The sequence below is a fragment of the Hippocampus guttulatus genome, chromosome 6, assembly GCF_054856545.1.
Source record: "Hippocampus guttulatus isolate MCC_2025c chromosome 6, RoL_Hgut_1.0, whole genome shotgun sequence".
Lineage (NCBI taxonomy): Eukaryota > Metazoa > Chordata > Actinopteri > Syngnathiformes > Syngnathidae > Hippocampus > Hippocampus guttulatus.
The window spans coordinates 9,833,343-9,853,728 of record NC_141266.1 but is presented as its reverse complement, the minus strand read 5'-3'; the positions used below and the strand labels follow the sequence as shown (position 1 = coordinate 9,853,728).

Below are 20,386 nucleotides of genomic sequence, written 5' to 3'. Positions count from 1 at the left end.
TAAAATGCATAATTTTATCATTTTATTCAAATCAAATACATTGCAGAAAAAAAGACATTATCCCACATAGTGACAAAAACAGAGAAGTGGTACATATGCACATTTTATTCTGCAGGATACGTTTCATATATGTTCAGAGAGACTAGTGAAACACACACCCAAAAAATGTGTAAGAGCATTTTTGTAATAAAGGCAAACATTTAATAAGTGATAGGCATTATATGATTGTTATAGTGGCAGACCTCAGACAGAAAGCAGTGGACAGTCAGCTCCCGAAAACTCCTGAATGGGATGCAATCAGGACCATGTTGATTATGATATGTGGGTTTTTTTTCTCTTGAGATGCTTTTCACAATAGGCAACATTGAAACTGATTTTCCTGAGAAGTAAAGGCATATAAATACCGTACAAATCTGAATGACAGACAAATCATACATAACTTCTTATTCAGTACTGTGAATCATTAAGGCTTCTTTGTTGTTATTCAGTCCAGGACATACTGTAAACAAAGAGATCTAGAAGACAATTATGCACCATCGGTCTGGCAGTGGAATAACAGCTGGTGTTTTTGTTGTCTTGAGCATATGATCATTAGCAGCTCTGGTAGGCCAACTGACGCTATAATTCTGTGAAACAAACTTTAAACATTAACTTGGGAGTGTACATTATTGTGAAAGCTTTAAGGTGAGAATACCTTCCTACAAAACTAGCTTTTAAATATTTCATTTCTAGCTGAAGAGTCAAAGACTGGCCATTTTATAGCTTTCATCCAGACCTGAGGGAAGAATTGTACTGGAAGGGACATGTGATAACTGACAAGTTGTCCTTTAAAAAATAAAAATAAAAAAGCATCAAGGGTCTAAGCAAAAAGCAGGTTTGGCTCACACATAATACACCTCACTGCAGCAGACTGACAGAGGTTTGATTTATGTTTTATAACAAAATGCAATATACCATGTAAAAATGCACAAAACAATTCAGTAATAAAATGCGTAGTAAATATAATATATAGAAGTAAATACCAGTATGTCTTACAAAAAGTAAAAGCAAACCGCATCTGTAGGTGTAATTTCTTTTCATCTGTTAGTTAAGTTTTGTATGTAGTCATGTTATTCTTCTCTACCGTTACTACCTTGAGTCCTTCCCGTCTACATTTCTTTGCATCAAAAAAGAAAGTATCCTTCATGTTAAGTTTAATATCGCTTGACCAGTACACTGGAATATGCACCATTTGATCAAATTACATTGGCCTTCAACAGAGTGCAAATATTGACCATACTGTCATGACTTGCCTTGAAGCATAACCAAGGACAGCGGTTTCATCGCGCTAAAGAAAGAAATGATTAGCATGAAATATTGCTGACGTCCATGCAGTTATCACATGTGCTCTGGATGGCACTGCAGACAAGAGATCATCTCCTGGACCGGTTTCCCCTCAAAACAAATGTGATAGACCGCAGAGAAAAGAGGGAACCTGGAGACAGGACAATGAAGTCACATTCAAAAGCTACGGTAGGTGGCATTATACACCAGTGCATATAATTACATGTTGCTGCTTCAAAATCACTATAGTAAGCACGCCCACCTTTGGAGCTGCAGCTGTCTGATATGGGCCCAAAATTCAAATTGTCACAAAAATATCATTGGTCAACAAATTTCAACGTAGAGATGTTGCATATTTTTCCAGACATTTTTTTTGTGCTGATTCCAAATCTACGCTAATTTTTCTCTAGCACATCAGGTTTTCATCATCATCATTATATATTCCATGTTCCGCTAGACGATGTGGATCGTTGTGAGAATAAGATGAAGAACAGATTCAATCTTGCCCTGACTGTCAAAGGCACTTACCGGTACTCTCGCGATTCGGTTTGAACCCATCTCCTTGACACAGATGCATGTCTACAAACTCAGTCAACAGGAAAGCCCTCCTGATTTGGTTGCAGTTCAGCATGTTCAAGGACCCTCGAGTGATGAGCATGAATGCATTTTGTGCTGCATCTACAATAGCCTCCCATGGATTGGTCTGGTGGAGGACGTTTCAGAAGAATTTGGTGACTCCAGGGTAAAGTTCATGCACACATATGGACCAGCCAAGACCTTCTACTGGCCATCAAGAGATGACTTCTGTTGGATACCCGATTCAGATGCTCACTCTGTAATAAGCATTCCTGTCTTGAAATCACCTTCAACAAGCAACTACATCCTTTCTCATCAATATGTGGGAAAGATTTCTAAGCACTGTTAGGGGAAAAAAAGGAGTAAATGACAGTCAACACTGCAGCTTCCATAAGACTTGGACACGTGAATTTTTTTGTGAGGTTTGGTTTGTGATTGACATTTCACTGTCATAAGTTCATCAGCTTGGAGACTGTATATAAATGTATGATAGAGATACACTGATTGGATTCTTCTGAAGAATTTTGTACCCAGTATGTCAACATCAACATTGATACAGTATGAGTGAAGTTAAAAAAAAGGAACCCCCCCCCCCTTTTTTTCTATGTTGTAGTTGACACCCAGGGTTACATTTTTTATATTTGTGTCATTGAGGTTTGCCGTCTCCCTTATTGTGAATTTCAAGGTCGAAATAGAGGTCAAGGGGACACTTATGTCTAAAGTACTCTGGTGCAAAAATAAATGCTGGATTTGGATTCCTTAGGATTGCCCCTTTCCACAGATACCCAGGCTTTTGAAATTGGACCAGCAGTTGTGGAGAAAAGGCAATTTGAAATTTGGCAGCCAGGGCCATTTTCCACGAAAAAGTGAAAAAAATAAATCAATAAAATTGCAATATATTGGAAAAGGTTGACCCGATCAAGCTGAAATTTGGCCTTCCATGCTAGGACATACAGTACGTGTACACAAAATATTCAGCACAATCTGAAAAAGTAGGGTTTCACTCATTGGTTGAACTGAGGTGGATTGGCCCCGGTTAAGCCCTGCATAATTATTGGCACCCCTGGTTAAGATGTGTTGAAAGCCTTAAAATAATAATGTCATCATTTTTAATTGCAGAAGAATACTCTCATACTGAAAATTGTACCAGACACAGAATTAAGCTCCTCCAACAGCCATCCCAGTCCCCAGACCTGAACCCCATTGAAAAACTGTGGAGTGAACTGAAGAGCAGAGAGCAGAAGAGAAGACCCAGGTCGCGGGATGATTTAGAGAGATTGTGTAAAGAGGAACGCTCGAAGATTCCTCTTTTTGCAGTCACCCATCTTGTGAAACATTATTGGAGAAAATTTGGTTTTGGGGTCAAAAGGGGTTGTGCAACATATTAACATCAGGCTGCTAATAATTTTGAGTGTGAAAAAAATATTTTAAAAATAATGTGGAATTTCTTTCCCCACTGAATGAATGCACTTGAATTAAATGTTCTATTTTCCTCATTTTCTTATCTTTTTTTTTGGTCCTATATTATTTAGAAAAAAAGGACTTAATTAGAAGTTAAAGAACACATCTTAACTCGGGTTGTCAATCATTACAGTGGACAGTGTAGGTTAAACTTCAAGACAAAAAAGGAAATTGAAAATATATCAAAAACCTAATGTGCTAGGCATTTCTTTTTTGAATCAGTGGCAAAAATACATTTAGGGATACATAAAGCCATCTCTGATTAAAATTTGCTGTTGACCAGTGTATTCATTCTGTATGTGGTTTGGCATCAGCTATTTCTTCGCATTAAGGACCGAATAACCTTCCTGGCTACTGATAATTAAATGATTGCATTTGCAAGGGACAATTCAATACCGATGGTCGATTGAGAAAAAAGTTGCACACTAACTTGTCCACCAGGCCCTTCTGCTTGAGTAGGTGGTAGACCTCAGCTGAGGTCGCGGGACCCTGGAGCTTCTGACCATTCAGCATCTCCTTCTCCAGTTCCTCAATGGTCTTGGGAGATGCGGTCGGTGAGGCAGACGCAGATTAAACTCGTCCTTTATCGTTTTCATTTCAAACATCCACCAGATTTATGTTGTCCTACTATACCTTGCCCGTCGTGGCAAAGGCCTCTGCCACCCGCCGATTTCGGCCACCGTAGCAGGTCGTGATAAGGTCAGCGACACCACAGCTCTCGAGGAAGGTCGCTGTGGAAACGGTGTCCTTCTTACAGAAGAGTTTGGCAAAAGCTATCATTTCCATCAGGCCCAGACGAATCACAGCCGCCTTCGTGTTGTCACCGCAACGCAGCCCGTCGCAGAAACCTGCACCCACTGCCACAATGTTCTGACCCAGACAAGAAGACAAAGGAAGTATCCGATTAGTTTTCAGTAACGGTGAACCCCGTTAATCGCGGGAGACAGGGAGCGGAATGGCCCATAAAAAGCAAAAACCTATGTAGAATTCATGCCCAATTAAATATATTATGGGGTGGGATGGGGGGGGGGGGGTTAGTTTGTTGGAATCATGATCTCCTTTTTCCACTTTGATGCTGAGTATGATTCTCTGAATTCACTTGTGCTTGTTGTCCATTAAGTACACTTTGAAATCAAGAAAGAGTTGTATCTGTAATACTTGATTCATTGAGATTTGGGCTTCCTTTATGTTTTGAGCAGTGTAAAAGATCACTTATCCCAGGTGAGGTATGGGCTGGTTGCTGATGAAAAGTATGTATGATGCTTTGTATACTTTTCTTTTCTTCCAGCAATTTGGCATGTGTATATGAATTCTTTTTTTAAATGGAGAGGCGATGCAATGCGTTGCCCGGTGTCAGACTGGATAGGGTCCAGCTGTAGATAATGGATGGACAAAAGAGTAGGCGGCACTAAGGCTGCTTTCACATTTCTCATCTTCCAAACAAAGTCAAAAGCATTAGTCAGCTCACGCGAACGCTGCAAAAAAAAAACAGACACCCTCAGAAATGCGGTGGTGCAGTTGATCTCAATCATTATTTAGCACTATAACTGAATGAGTGAGAACTTGTATTATTATTGTGTGTACCTTCAAAGCTCCACACAACTCCACAGTATCTGCATCATCCACCACTGTGATCCGGAAGTTGGGAGTTTGCAAGAGCTCTTTGAATAGTAGGCCATTCTCCAGAATTTTGCTGCCTGCATATAAAGTCAACGTGAACACAAAAGGACATCAACTGCCTCGAAAAGTATGCACATGACAAATTAACAAAGACAGGATAGCTTTTTCAAAATTAACAACACAGATGAGGTATTTCAAAGATGTGTTTTCTATCTTTCGAATCGTGGTTTTCCTGAATTAAGGGTCGGCTTTGAAAATCCAAACACACTAAAGCCATCCAGGTTTATAGTCTTAGCGGTATGATTTTATATTTCTTAGAATAAACTTTCCATACCATGACTGAACACAGCCCCTTCAATTCTCAGATCTGCTCGAGGACTTTGCATCGTACTTGTGTTTCCCTTCATGATATTTAGTTTGCGTATGACATTTAGCAACGACGTATTCTAACTCATACTATACTGCACGGTCAGATCTGATCCTTCTATGACATCAGTATGTAATGATTTTTCATTCACATTTGTTCTGCTTACCGATGGTGGTTTCACAGAACTTCTCAGCTGCCACTTCATTGGCGATGTTGGCGCCCATGAGAACACTGACATCAATGCCCATCTTCTCTCTAATAATGTCAGAGATCAGCTTGAGGCCCTCAGGTCCTTCATCTATCCCCTGAAAGAAAAACATATGGAAGGGCCAAGCATCTCATTTCTCAAAAATAATGCTTTCAAATGTTCCCCAAAAAAGGCGCATTGGACGAACTGAGTGACGTAGTGCAATTTTTCTTGGTGAGAGGGATTTGAAAAAGTTGGTGTATGCAGTGCAATGCAAGCCAACAGCTGTGTTCTAGTGTTGCACCGATACTATAAATCTGACTGCCCAATTAATGAGTCTGTCCACATTCTTTCAATCAGCTTTTTTACCTAGATACTGTGAAGACTTTCAGTCTTAGTTTTGCATGCGGGCACACACAGACCTTGTTTGGCAAAGTGTTGTCTTGGCTTTCATCTTAGTCCTTAAATGCAATAGTGAAAATGTACCGCAGATAATAGCTCAAAAAAGTCCCTGATCAAAATGTAGGCAGCCTGTCACTTCAGAGAGAAATTATTATATATATATTTTTAAAGCCAATTTATGTGTGCATTGAACACAACAAAATCTGATGAATGGCATTTCATAATCTTAATTAGATTCTATAGACTGAGTAGCTACTGTCTACTGTTGAGATGTGAGATGCTCACGGGAGAAAGCTGAAAGGGAAGCCGTCCTTCATAAAACAAAGGCGAGTTAAGTTAGATGGCAAAGTACACATCCCGACTTAGCTATTTATTTCATGTATACAGGTTGACACACAGTAAGTGCACCTTTGCTGTTATTCCCACGCGCCCCACCTACTATCAAGTACCAGTACCTCGACCAGATGACATTTTTACCAGCATACACTGAAAAGTTGGCTGTATTTGCTAGCATATTCTTTCCAGTGCCATAAATATTTTTTTGGGAACCATGAGTGTACAATTCACAATATTTCTTGCTCTTAATAGTTGAGTTTTATATTCCCACTTCTAAACGAATAACACTGACATACAGTACTTACAACGTAGCCCTACAAATAACATGGCCAATCAGCCTTGTTCACATCTTGTGTGTGAGCATCAGGATTTGTCCGACAATGTATGAAATTAACACTCACTCCGTGGAATGTGCTGAACTCACACATCTTGCAACACTCCGTGTGTGTGTGTGTGATGGGTGGGGGTGGGGGTTGTTGATGAGCTGATGTTTGAGCCAAATAGCCACTGTCAGTGGGAGGGCTGGGCCCTTTGTAGTTTAGTATTAAAGTGGAGTTATTGCTCTTACCTTTATTAAAGTGATTCCCCGAGCTTTTGTTGGAACACAGCCGACTAATTCGTCGCACAGTTTCCTGATGAACTGGTGGGGCACCACAAACACCAGAAGGTCTGCTCCCTCAGCAGCATCACAAAGCTGAGGAACAGCCACCTGTCAACACAGAAAAAATACAAGTTACACTGCGATGATTTGATTTGCTGATTTGAAGCTGAAAAATCTTGACATGTATGATCAGTTCAAATGCAAGCAGCACAAGCAAGGAAGGAAGGAAATGCACTTTAGCCTAAGGATGAATTTGGATGATTTGGGTAGGAGATGAAGCTGCCCGGGGCAAGACGACAGTGTTCAAGATTGAGAGAGACAAGGCAACTAAAATACTGTCACTGCGTGTGTGAAACCCATTCATTTTAAAACGAAAGGATGGTCTAAAAGATGATTGTCTTACCACATTATCCGGCAGTTTGTATCCAGGCAGGTACTTGACATTCTCATGCTCAGTGTTGATAATGTCAGTGAGTTTTCGACCGTTTATGCTTTCTTCAAACACCCACATCTTCACGGTGGTCGCAAAATGTTGCAATGACCTTGCATTATTTCCAATGATCCTGGCAATGGCTGAGCCCCTGGAAACAAAACACAGGTCGGTTTTTACACTCACTTTAACTAAATACTTACGCAAAGACGGAATGCCCAATTTATGCCAGTATTGCCCACACTTCGCAAAGATTTTGTTTTCTGTAAATTGGCTTTTTGGGGTAGTGTTACAGCACAGCTCTACTAATGCTTTCTTCGTACTCTCTGTAGTAACAACCATCTGCTGAAAGATAAATGTGTAGTTACTTAACTGTACCAGAGCCCCTTCCCGTCAGTGTTGTAATGATGATACAGTAATGCAATACAACGCCGTAAACTACCCAATTGCTTCTGCTATAGCCCACATTAGCAACGGGCAAGCTATAGTATGAGGAGTCCACGTACAGAATTTAAGAAACGTAAAACTGAACCATATGGATTCTAACGGGTTGAATCAGTTAAATCATCATCTGTGTCGCGCGATTCTCAGATCTTGTTAAAACTCACCAGTTTCCGGATCCTACAATGCAAACTTTGAGCGGAGACGCCATGGGTGACACGTGTAGAGTTTAGCCTCCTTTTTTTTCTTTTCTTTAGCGAAAACGTATTTATTGTAGAAACACCAAATGAACCTCTGGCGGATACAACGACAGTTATGCAGCAGCTGCGGCAGTTGGTTGTAGTCCAGAAGCAAGGCAATGGTCACGTGACCGCCACAGCCCGTGCATTGCTGACTGTTGGTGCTAGCAGCAAGAATGCTGACGTTTTAGCTGCTGTACACGAAGCTTCCTTCCACAACTAACGCATTTAAATGCACAATGATAATCACTCACATTGGAGAGTCATTTAATTTAGGTGGGAAGTGAAATATGCAAATGACTTGCGACAACCGTAAAAAAGGAGCTAACAAAGGGACGATGAGTAGTTTGCATGCCTTGTCATCATTGCTCCAGTTTTCAATTAGAAACGAACTATTACAAGTAAGAGACTTTTTATGGAGATTTTGCATCAGAAGCATTCCAGTTGCATTTAGTACAAAGTTTAAAGTTGTCCGAAAAACGGACAATCGAAAATATGGCGAGTAAGTAAAGCGACCAATAAGTGTTATTTTTACTGCGGTTAAATTACTGCACACGTCAGCGTCATCTACTGATGACGCCATGGTAAGATTCACAACATTACATAACAATGGCAGACATGCAATAACAATGGACATTTTAACAATTTACAATACAAAAAATATTCAAAACTTTAGATTGCTTTCAAACACGATCCTAAATACAGCATTTTGATATTTTTTTTCCTTTGCAAGTTCTTTCCCACCCACCCAGCCTGCGATACCGTAATGCTATTCTGAATAATTCATATCCACTGACTGTAGGGGGGAGTATTCCTGGTTTGGGGGAGTGACCAACCCGGGATTTCCAAATTGAAAAAAAACAAAATAACGTCACCAGGAGGGAGGAGGAGGACAGCTCCGCAGTAAATAAGTCCGTATCTCTTCAGTGTCAACACTGTCAGGAAGCAGCAAACCTCTACTTGTAGAATTTGTGTCCTTATCTATCTCATTATCACTGCATCAATTGCTAAAAGCTGCAGTGAATCGCTGAGGAGCAATCTCTTGACACTTCTTGCCTGTCTCTTTACAAACACTTAAACATAGTAACCAACCGTGAACAGACAGAATTGAGCAGCAACAGGAACGGCAGCATGAGCCGGTCCGTGCGCCAAGAGAGCCCCGCCAGATATCCCGAAAAGAGGCAAGAACGGCGAGTTGGACCACCTGTTTCCGAGTCCGGGCATAGTGGTGCAGGTTCGTCGCCGCAACAACAGCATTTGGAGGGAGTCCTGAGGAAATACACTAATCTCCTGCAGGGCTGGCAGAATAGGTGAGTGAAATGCAGTGTAATTAAAAAATATATGTACAGTATATCCTTTTCAAACTTTTACTACAAACATGCCGTTGATAAATGTTTAACTTGCATGCCAAATTAATTTGTGTAGATATGTAATGGGCAATGTCTAAATGTTATTGATTTCTGTTTAGATTGTCAGGTTAACCAAAGGTGAAATTATAATTGCAAAGAGCTTTATCGCAGCTTGATCTCACACGGCTGCTTGAGAAATTTAAGGGAAATAATTTAGGAGTTGCCGACATTAATCATTCAATTTCAAAATTTAGGATTTTGTTCTGTTTCATAATAATGAAATATGATGTGCAATTTTGCCACAGTTTGGTTTTAGCCACAGGTTCTTCGACTCAACCATGAAAACGACCCGTAGCTAAAGCCAAACCGTGACAGGATCTTTACTTTCTGGACCTGGATTTGTCAATGCTGGTCTTCACTTAACCTAAAATGCATGTTTGGGGAATTTGGGATGAAACCAGAGTATCCCGACGTGCTGTCACAGTGCCCCTCACTACAGTATGGTGTCATGATACAGCAACTGAGTGATAAATCATACACAATATTGAAGAAGAAAAAATTCTCTTCAACTGAAGAAAGGAAAACATACACTGTACAAACCTAATTCCTATTTTAGTATAGAACCACTGGTTTCATTTTGCAGGACATTCCCAAAAGCCTTTCTCCCAATTTCTATCCTTGTATTTGGGATACAAAGCAAGAACAAGTACTGAGAATGTAATGAATATAATCAGGTACTTTCCTGCCTGATAAAAACACAAAGATAGGGAGGAAGCAGCCCAAGAATTGCCTTGTAGTGTAAATGAAGATGTGCCAGTGAAGGAGCCTGCGGGTCGACAACTCACTTTGATCTTATCTACATTTGAAACAAGGTTCAGCACCATGAAGGTATTTTGCAAATCTTTAGAGACTTGTGCAAGGGATGCAGCAGAGGAGTAGACAGTGGTGCCATTCGCATAAGCGTTGAGTCCTGCGTTTTCCACATTTCGACCAAGATTCTTCACATGGATAGTAAATAAAAGTGGACCGAGCAGAGAACCCTGGGTCACAATCTCGTGAACAGATATAATGTCAGAACAGAGACCATCATATCTAATACATTGCGACCGACTGCTAAAATAGTTTGAAAACCAAGCAGTAGCTTCTTCCGAAAGCCCAAAGCTATGTTTTCTATGTCTATGTTTTAAAACATGGTCACCTTGTATCATGTCTTCATGAAACAGTTTCAGTGGAACAAATGATGATATGAATAAAATGATGGAAAAATACTGGAGTAGTGTAACATGCTCCTATTTTGTTGTTGTTCATTTCATCGAGGCATTGATTGTCCTTCCGGTGTTTCAGTACAACACATTACATTATCAGTATTTTGTTCCATTACTTCTAAGAAATGCCCTCTTATGGGAGACAGCACACTAATACTGAATATAATTCCTGCCCGATTCACTTTCCCATACATTTTCGATCAAAAATGTAACGAGGAGCTCAATGTTTCCGTCGGTGCTCATGTCATTGTGGATGACTGACACACGCACTCACAGTGTGTCCTATAAATCGTCTTCGCAGCCAACTTTTGTTCATCACCTCCCACCTACTTATATCATATTTGTAGCCATTCAATTGTTCGTGCATGCTTCCAATAATTCAATTTTAGCTTGTATTGTGAACACTACTGAGAGGAGCTGTGTGGGCGAGTGTCCCAGAAATACTGAATGAGTCATCCAGGAAAGCCCTGCATTTGTTCCTCTCCAACATCTTCTCTCCATCTAGACCCCCCCACCCACCCCCCACACCCCTTTCCCAACTGTTACTGTCTTCCTCTCTTTTCTAAACTGTCCAACTGGATCAATAGAACCATCCAAATGTGAGACTGCTTCTTGACTGTGGGAAAAGCTATCGGGTGAAATATTTCACTCAGTTTGTTCTTTCCTCCCCATTTGAGAATGCTGACTGAGCATTAACACACAAACATATTTGCATTCTCTGCATCTGTTATTCCCAGTGTTGTGGTTGCATTAGGTTGTTTACACAATCACAGTGTTGATACTTCAGTGGCATGGTCTGATCATTCTACTAAAATGGTCTCCCGAATGTTACTTGGATGTCATTTTGCTGACAATTTATAGTGTCATTCAATTCAAAGTGAGATTTTCACCTTATACACATTTGTTCCTCAAAAAAAACAAACTGTATTTTGATTTTCCTCTGTCATTTTTCATAATTCTCTCCCTCTTGCAGGTATTTTGTTCTTGACCACGAGGTTAGCCGGCTTGACTACTATCGAAATGAACACAACAAAAGCCAGCGGCCTCCAAGAGGTTCCCTGTCTCTACTCGGAGCACGGGTTGTCTCCGCCGGTGACTTTCCTTACATGTTTGTTATTCAGTCGTCGACTGGCGAAGCCTATAAACTTAGAGGTAAGTGTGACACGTAATACTGGATTTAGCGACTCAATAAATAAATAAATACTTAAATACATTCAAACCTTTTGTTCGAGGTACAGGTATTGTTGCAGCAACGGTATTGTGCAATGCTCTTGGATCACCATTCACTTTGTGATATTAAAACGCTATAATGACCATATACTGTCATTGGAATGGTACATTTCTTTTCACCTTTATCCAGATCTCCACTAAATTTTAATGGCTTCTGGAGCCTATCCCAGCCAAGTGGTGATAGGCAAGATTACACCCTGGGCTGGTCGCCAGTCAATCACAGGGTGCATATAGCCTGCACGGAAGACAGGAAATTGAACGACGACATCGTCAGTGTCAAACGAAACAAAACAGCTACAACAAAACTTGTGGTGGCCGATAACATTCTTAGAAAGGAACCAATCCACTTCCAATAGGATCATTTTGTTCAAAACAACCCAGAATTTTGGGTCAAATTGGCCAAGAAGCATTTTGGTCCATTCTTGACCCAAATTGGCTTATTTTGGACCCACCTGTTTTTAGAGAACATTTTAGCTCACTACTCAATGTACAGTAAGCAGTATTAACTTTACGGATATACGGATATAACTTTTTTTTTTTCAAAATCGGGGAACCAAATTTCAGTTGGTCGTTATTTCTGTTCCTACGGCAACCTTTTTATTTGGCAACTACATATGGACGATCAAAAATATTGCAGCAGCTTTTAAACACAGACAGCTGAAAGCCACTTTATTGTTACACCTGCCGGCCTTCATTCCACAAACATTGTTCACTGATTGCAGTGAAAACAACAACAACCTTTTAACAGTTCTTGGAAAAAGCTTTGTCAATGATGTAAACATTGCAACAGTAAATCAAGAGCTTAAATCATTTTTGTTTGTTTGATAATTTCGTCAATGAAACCAAAATTTCATTCACTTTCAAGCAGGAATTCTTTGTTACTGTCTTTGATGAATGCAGGGCAGCTGTCATGCACGTTTTTTTTTGTTTGTTTCAGCATCCAATGCAGCGGAGCAGGAGTTATGGATGACCAAGCTGCAGCTGTGTTCTCGATGTCATTCTTACAATGGGGCTAAGGTATGCACACGCACACGCACAGTCATTTCAACCATTGGTTGAATTCTGCATTGACCACAAGGCAACAATCTTCAATCAATTCCCTTCTCTTTCTTGCTTCCTTATTGGATTAGCTACCGTATTTGTAAGACAGTTTGTTTTATTCAGCCTCTTATAGTTTCTACATCTCCTCCACTCAGGCATGAAGCAGATGTCTGATCTCTAATGGTTTCTGCTCTTTGACACGTTTTGACTATCACAGGTGTGTTAAAAGCAACGCAGGCTCGGAATGGTGATGTACAGTTTCACGTGACCTGCTGTCACTAAATGGACAACCGAAATAATCCAAATGCTTTGACGCTGATGCTTTGTTTTACACCCTCACAAAACGACTTGGTGTCCTTTCGTTTTTCATCTCACCACTGAAAGCCTCCCATCTGCTCACTCTTCTCCACACACAGCTGCACCAGGCGGCTGATATATTTAAGCACATCTTCGTGTGGTTCATTTGCTAATGTGCTGTGTGAGCACTACGTGTACTGTGTTTAACTCGATAACCGTGTGGCCATGTCTTGTAACCAGATGCTTTACTTCACGAGCATTTCGCTCGCAAACTCATTTCAAGCCTCGCTCCAGCACTCAAGACTCAAGTTTTTTTATGTGTCACATACATACAGCATTTATGATTACAGAGAGTTAAATGCCCCATCACCTATTGTTGAAATACTAAAACAGTAATCCCTTTGATTTTTCCCAGCCAATCAGTGAAGAAAGTTCATTATAATAACTTAAATATGTTGGTAATACTTCTAATAATAATATGGGCCTTTTATTGATAGAAAATAACAATTTCACATGATGTACAACAATACATTTCTAGGGCCAGTAAAGGATTAAAGCCACTATGACCTACATACATTTCTTTTCATTTTTTCTTTGTGCTTCTGGACAGTCAGACATCAATCAGCATCGCAAGATATCACATCTAACACACATCCATAGTATGAAATTTACTGTATATAGTAAAGACTATACATGATTATTCTTATGTATTAATTCATTCACCTTTTAGTGTACAACCATTTTATCCTTTCAAAAAAAAACCCATTCAGAAACCACACAACATTGAGCAGATGCTTTCATTTAGTGGATTATTTCTTGGTCTAAGTGAGGAGTGCCTGATAAGGTGTAGAAAGTATTGTATCATACCCGGTCCAGTGCTGCTTGGAAGTTACTTTGGAATCATTTGAACTGCTGCAACATGAAAGTTGGGCCAGGAAGCAGTCATGGGAAATGCCATCAAACAGGTGGTGTGATGGTGGATTCAACCTGGCAAAGGACTAGCAATGGCAGAGGCGGGGTGGTAGTTGGCAAGGGTAGATCCAGGATGCTGCAACTGCTGCTGAGACTTCTTTCGGTGTCATTGCTGAAATTGATGAAATCGTAGTACAGGGAGAAGTGAAGTTCTTCTCCTCAAATCACATGATCACATTTTGATTGGGGTGGCAGCAGGTCATCCGTCAGGATGAAAGCTTTGGAGTCCCACTGCCTCATGCCATCCCAACTCTATCCACAACCTGTTATTTATCCTTTTATTCCGCATGATAAACATATCTTTCTACTCGTGTCTCTTTCCTAATGGGCTGCTAATTTCCACCCAATTCTGTTCCGTGCATTTTTAGACTTAGATGGCAGCAGTGTAGCCTGAAGGTGCAGCGGGTGCAAAGGCAGAAAGGAATTAGGTTAACGACAGCCTCTCATCCTACTTCCTTCACCTCCTGTGGCTGCTGCTTTCTCTTCCAGATCTCCAAGGGTACAAAAGATAACTGCTGGTTATTTATTTGAATTTGTATTTTTTAGCCTCAGTTTTTAATTTTGGCTCGAAAAAGAGGACTTGTGATAAACATGTCAAGTCAGGGAAGGAGAAGAAAGGATGGGAGAAAGTAAAGAAGTCTTGCTGAAGTTTAGATAAAGTCTTGATTATCAAGGTGGAGAAGAGACAAGGAGCTGTGGTGTGAAAGAAGAAAGTGAGAAATGAGTCAAGGGGGTTAAGTGAGAAAATGATGCGTGAAAGCCGCTGAGAAAAATTAGAAGGTGTTGAGGGGAACAAAGACAGGATGCAAGATGCTTTCCAAATCGTTAAAATAAAAACAACAGACTTATATTTTAAAGTATAAGTAGAAATATATTTTTTTTACACTTTTCTTTCCTCTTTTGGATTACATATATATACATATATATGTTATTTCTTTATTCACATCCATTATTTTTGTCAATTTGAAGTTAATTCAGTGACATAATGAGATTCCTTTCTTTAAATTTTGTGCACATGTTTTGCCATCCTGTTTTTGCAGTGATGACGTGAACCTGTTATTTGTGTGATGAATCCAAGTCTATATTTGGCTACATCAGGACTTTGACTGTGAAAGTGTCTTAGCATCTTTCCCTCGCTGTCTGAGGAGTGATGACTCACCCTCCCCTGAGAATGACAAGTGTTGAGTGATGCTGTGTGAGAGTGTGTGACGGTGCTATGAAAAGACTTACTTCGACTTTGCCTCTGTCTTATCCAACCTACATTTTGTGTTAACTGTAGTTCTTGTCTCTTCAGTATAGGACCTCCTTGTGTATGAAGCTTTTTCTGTTTGAGCTTCACAGGTCAAATCTTAGTTTGCTTTTTAAAAATTTTTGTATGTAGAAGTATGATACTGTATATCACGGAAACTCATTCACTGTGTTTACAGAAGAGATGTGTGTGCTGAACATGGTCACAGTTATATTTAGAAGATCACATTTGGCCTGATTGTCGTTGTATTTGAGATCTCAACATGGATCAGGAGTCTTATTTGGAGCCCTTGCGTTGGCTCATGGTAAAATAAAAATAGCAAAACAATCATAGACACAACAATCACAACTATTGTAGACGGAAATAAAGAAAGAAACACTCCTACTGAAAGGCAGCTTTAAAAATAAAACCACAGGCCTTGAGTGGAGCGTTTTAGTGAGCTGAATGTCATGCTCAAGTGCATCTCTAGACAGATGCATGACCATGTAGTGCACTATAAATAGTATTGAATTGATTTCTGAGTTTACCGACAAGAAGGGAGGAGCGTCCGTATCTGTGTTTAGGACCCTGATAAACACAGATCAAGACCATCGCATCTTGGCAATGTCTTTCTAAAACAAGATATGGAAATTACAATATTTGAGATTGCATCTAAAACTGTTCCACCATTGTGATTAATGCAGTTTAGAGTATATTTTAATATTTCCCTGGGGTCACCAACCTTTTTGAAATTGAGAGCTAATTCGAGGATACAGATACAGTCTTGGATACAGATTAGTGCGAAAGGCTAGCAGTTTGATAGAACCTTCTGAAATAACACATCTGCCCAAATTACCATCATTCATATGTTGATATTAGTCTACATGTTAATTTTCAACAGATAAATATCGATATGCAACACATTATTATTTTTATTACCGGTAAGTTCAAGTTCAAGTCAACTTCATTGTCAAATGTGCAACATACAGCACAGATGACATTTCTTTCCTCTCAACCACATGAGAGAGAGGAGCCGCTGCGGGTGCCCGCGCCGCCATCAAAAGAACAGTTCACATAAAATGACAAAATAATACAACACAACACATAAGACACAAACAGTCGTGCAATCTTAACCACTTTTCTCTGCCCGTCTTTACGTTTTCAAATAATCACTTCTCCACCATTCTTAGGAAATCACCATGTCCCGTCACTGGCGAACTATTGTAGAAGAGGCTACTTCTGTGATCTTTGGGCTTACCGGGTGTCCGCAGGCACCACGTTGCTGACTGTGGAGTAGAGCATTGCAGTCGTAGAGAAAGAGTGTTTACACTCCTGTTTCTGATCAATTGTTGTCTTTGCTGTTGAAATCACTTCACAGATGTATATGTGGTTAACAGTCATCACAGTTCATCTCCCATATCATCGTTAAATAAGCTGCTGTCCCAGTTGTACTTGGAAAGCCAATGCCATTACTAATTACATTCAAGGGTCACAGGAAGTGCTCATTATCTCTCTTCTCACACGAGTCTTCTTCGCTCTCAATTACATTTGTCTGCCTGGGTTCGTTCGTCATTGTAAGAATGGAAGTATTTCTGCTGTTGTATTACCTCTGCCAAGGGCAAAAATCACAAGGGAATGAGGAGTTCTGTTTTGATCACCGTTGGTTTGTCAGTTAGAGGCACAAAATAGAAAACTGGTTTGTGTGAAATCGCCGAGGGGTGGCACACGTGCTCAGGAAGAGCATACAGTACCATCTATCCACTCGAAATTATCTGTAGGTGTGACTGTGAATGTGAATGTTTGTTTGTCTGTGTCTGCCCCGCGAATGGTTGGCAACCAGTTCAGGGTGTGCTTTGCCTACTGCCCGAGCTGGGAGAGGCTTCAGCACGTGTGAGGCTAAGCGGATTAGAAAATGAATGGACGTTAAAGAAAAGAAAAAGAAATTCATATCAGTGTCGGACAAAACAATTAGCAATAATAGTACCAAACAACTAACTGTATCAATGCAAAATAATGAACAGTTGACAGTAACATGAAGTTGAGCTGTAGCCTGCGCTGCAAATTTTGAAGCACATATCCTACGTTCAAGAAATTGTACTTCTTTAGACTTTACTCTTGGCATTTGAGAGACATCTGTTTGTAAAAATAAAATAAAATAAAATCCCACATGTTGGCACTTCTGTGGGTCATGTTTCAGTGTGCTGGCCTCACTCTCCACCATTAATTGTCCCAGACTGTAAAAGAAACATAAACTGTGAGAGAGTCTGAGCAAGTGCCAAATCAATTGACGGTTTGTTTTTACAATAAACACGCTGTAAGGAGACATGCTGCCCACCTTCCTGACCATCCTCTCTTGCAAAGACAGCTGGGTTAGGTGGTCAAAGATAGGCCTAATTAATAGATTTTGAGGATTTCTTCAGGGTCAACCTCATAGAATCAGGTCCAACTGGTTTAAAATATAAAAGTGTCAACCTTCTTCGGCACTTGGTTGTGACCCACTTTAGAGCAAATGACCGCATCAGTGAGGTGTGGTACGGAGGTGAGCAGTGCTTTGAAGGTGACCAATGCTTTTTTGTAAACACAGCAGCCCTTTTATGAACAAATCAATGTTTGCAACAACACACTCCATAAGATGGTCGCCATCGGCAATGATTGTAAACTGTCTTATCCGGTCTGTGGATCTGAATGTAGGTGATGACTGAGGCACAAGGGGAAGAGAAGATCCTGGTCAACTCCAATGAATCTCTGCCCCCAAGAGCTGGACCCCTCTCCTCTCTGAATGAGGTATTAAAAAACGTTCAATACAATTTGACCGCAGCCAAAGCAACCTGCTCAAACAGATGTTCATTTTTTTCTGTTAAAAACTTCCATTATATTGCCAACAAGGAATGATGATTATTATCAATTAGATGTCCCAAAAATATAGAAACATGCACATTTTCAATTGTTCGTTATGTTCCACTTTTTGTGGAAAAACGAAGAAAAACATTTTCATTACTGCCCTCTCACACTCTGTTCCTTGCTCTTGTTCTAGGACTTACTATTTTTCAAAGCTACCTCTGCAGCCACGTTGAGCTGCTTGGGAGAGTGCTTCACTTTGCTACACCACAGTATTCGGGCCCACAACCAAAACCAGAACTATCATTCAATGAGTTTGAGTGAAACACCCTGTGCAGAGAGAGTCAAGTCCTGGAATCAGCGCTGCAGCTCTAGCGTGCACCAGGTGGAACCCGGCAGTCTTAAGTCGAGCAATGAAAGCCCGATTCACTCCGGTAGTGACAAGCAAAGTCCCAAACACTGTAGCTACACTCGAAGACAGGAGAAGGACCACAACGACATTCAGAGTCATGCAGGTGAGTTGAGGGATGATGGTGATCAGACTGCGTGTGTTTAGAGAGAATCATGAAAAATATTAGATTTCAAATGCTTTTTAGCAGTGTATCATATGTATACAATCCAGGCACACTGGACACATGATAACAGATTGTCAGTCTCGCTTTCTCTCAGTCCGATGTCAATGTCACATACAGTATGGCAAAATGTCCACAGACACCTTTCAACATCTTGTCGGCAGTGGTACAAGAATCAAGAATGAAAGGTGTTTTACCTGGAAAGTCCATATTTGTTACTTTAAGTTGGGCAATAACAATACAAACTAAGCCTCAAATGTCATCGATTTTTATTAAATCAGCATTAGTTTCACATCTCGCGATTAATCATGCTTTACTATATTTATAAAGCACCTCAAACTCCAACAGGCCAACGTCTGTGTGTTTGTTGTGCTTGAAAATGAAAATGATGAAACAGATGTTAAGGAAAGGTAATGGACATGAAACGTGACTTAAATGAAGAATCAGCCAAAATTGGAACACAATAAACGTTAAAGAAACATAAAATCAAATTAAAAATAGACTGTCCTGAGGGAAATGCAGGTGAGAAATAACTTTACAGTGGAGAAGATACAGGCCTGACTGATGGGCATTGGCCGCCAGTACTGTGTAGTGTCACTTTCCGAGTGAGCCTAAATATGATAAGTCATATAAAGTCAACAAACGCTTCTTTTCATTCCCTTAAGCTTTAAAATTCCCAGTACACAGATGTAAAGTGTAATAGTCTTCATGACTGTTTTGGGCAGTTGGCTACACTTAGAAACGTTCTACTGACACCTACAGGAAGAACAAAACATTGACTGTACTACGCTGGTCAACAGCAATTTTTTAAATGACAATACTGTACATACCATGCAATACAAGAAATACAATACAGGTAAATCCTTATTTTATTTATTTTTTATTTTAAATCAGGAATGGCTTTATTTGTCCCTAATTATATTTACGAAGCTGATTTTTTTTAAAAAACGGCTTGATGTTTTTTTTCATGTACAAGTTTTTGAAATATCTTTTTTTTTGTTTAACCCGTTGATGAACCTAACCCATAATTCATAAATATTACTAAATATATTACTATTTTACATGTTATTATTTTTTAAATTATTGTTATTATTATCATCATTTTCGATCCGCTTTATCCTCACAAGGGTTACGGGGGGGGGGGGGTGCTGGAGCCTATCCCAGCCGTCTTCGGGCAGAAGGCGGGGGACACCCTGAACCGGTTGCCAGCCAATCGCAGGGCACACAGAGACAAACAACCATCCGCGCTCACACTCACACCTAGGGATAATTTCGAGTGTTCAATCAGCCTGCCATACATGTTTTTGGAATGTGGGAGGAAACCTGGAGAAAGCCCACGCAGGCCCTGGGAGAACATCTTCTTCTTATTATTTTTGTTCTTATTATTATTCATATTATTGTTGTTGTTGTTAATATGTGTTAGAGAAAAACTAGAGCAGATTCAACAAACATCAGTGCAAAAAAAAAAAATCAAGACAAGTTTACTTGTTTCTCTCATTATAAAGTTTTGTGAATTTTTTTGTTGACCGGTGTTATTTATATTGTTATACGTTGTTGTCACACGGTGTAAATAAAGTGTCTCAAGTTTCCGATTTCAGTCCTCTGAGACTG

The 20,386-nt window shown here is 40.0% G+C and overlaps 2 protein-coding genes across 3 annotated transcripts in view; one reads left to right on the top strand and one right to left on the bottom strand.

The window, feature by feature from the left end:
• Positions 1-9: 9 nt before the first annotated feature.
• On the bottom strand, positions 10-8,110 carry gpd1l (glycerol-3-phosphate dehydrogenase 1 like). Of its 2 annotated transcripts, XM_086113008.1 has the most exons (8): positions 7,912-8,108; positions 7,277-7,454; positions 6,841-6,981; positions 5,514-5,652; positions 4,945-5,057; positions 3,994-4,230; positions 3,791-3,897; positions 10-1,474 (listed from the first exon to the last, which is right to left on the bottom strand). In XM_086113008.1, exons 1-8 carry the CDS (start codon positions 7,953-7,955, stop codon positions 1,378-1,380), a joined length of 1,056 nt encoding a protein of 351 aa, XP_085969134.1. In that variant the 5' UTR covers positions 7,956-8,108; the 3' UTR covers positions 10-1,377. The 2 variants fall into 2 exon arrangements, with proteins under 2 accessions (XP_085969134.1, XP_085969135.1); XM_086113009.1 differs by lacking the exons at positions 10-1,474; positions 3,791-3,897 and having other exon boundaries at positions 4,150-4,835; positions 7,912-8,110.
• Positions 8,111-8,910: 800 nt separating this feature from the next.
• LOC147203485 (oxysterol-binding protein-related protein 10-like) overlaps positions 8,911-20,386 on the top strand; it is a 28,930-nt gene continuing 17,454 nt past the window's right edge. Inside the window, exons 1-5 of the mRNA XM_086113007.1 lie at positions 8,911-9,293; positions 11,571-11,749; positions 12,765-12,844; positions 18,057-18,149; positions 18,400-18,718. Of these exons, the coding sequence (XP_085969133.1) occupies positions 9,115-9,293; positions 11,571-11,749; positions 12,765-12,844; positions 18,057-18,149; positions 18,400-18,718 (850 nt within the window). The 5' untranslated portion in view covers positions 8,911-9,114. The remainder of the gene's footprint in view (positions 9,294-11,570; positions 11,750-12,764; positions 12,845-18,056; positions 18,150-18,399; positions 18,719-20,386) is intronic.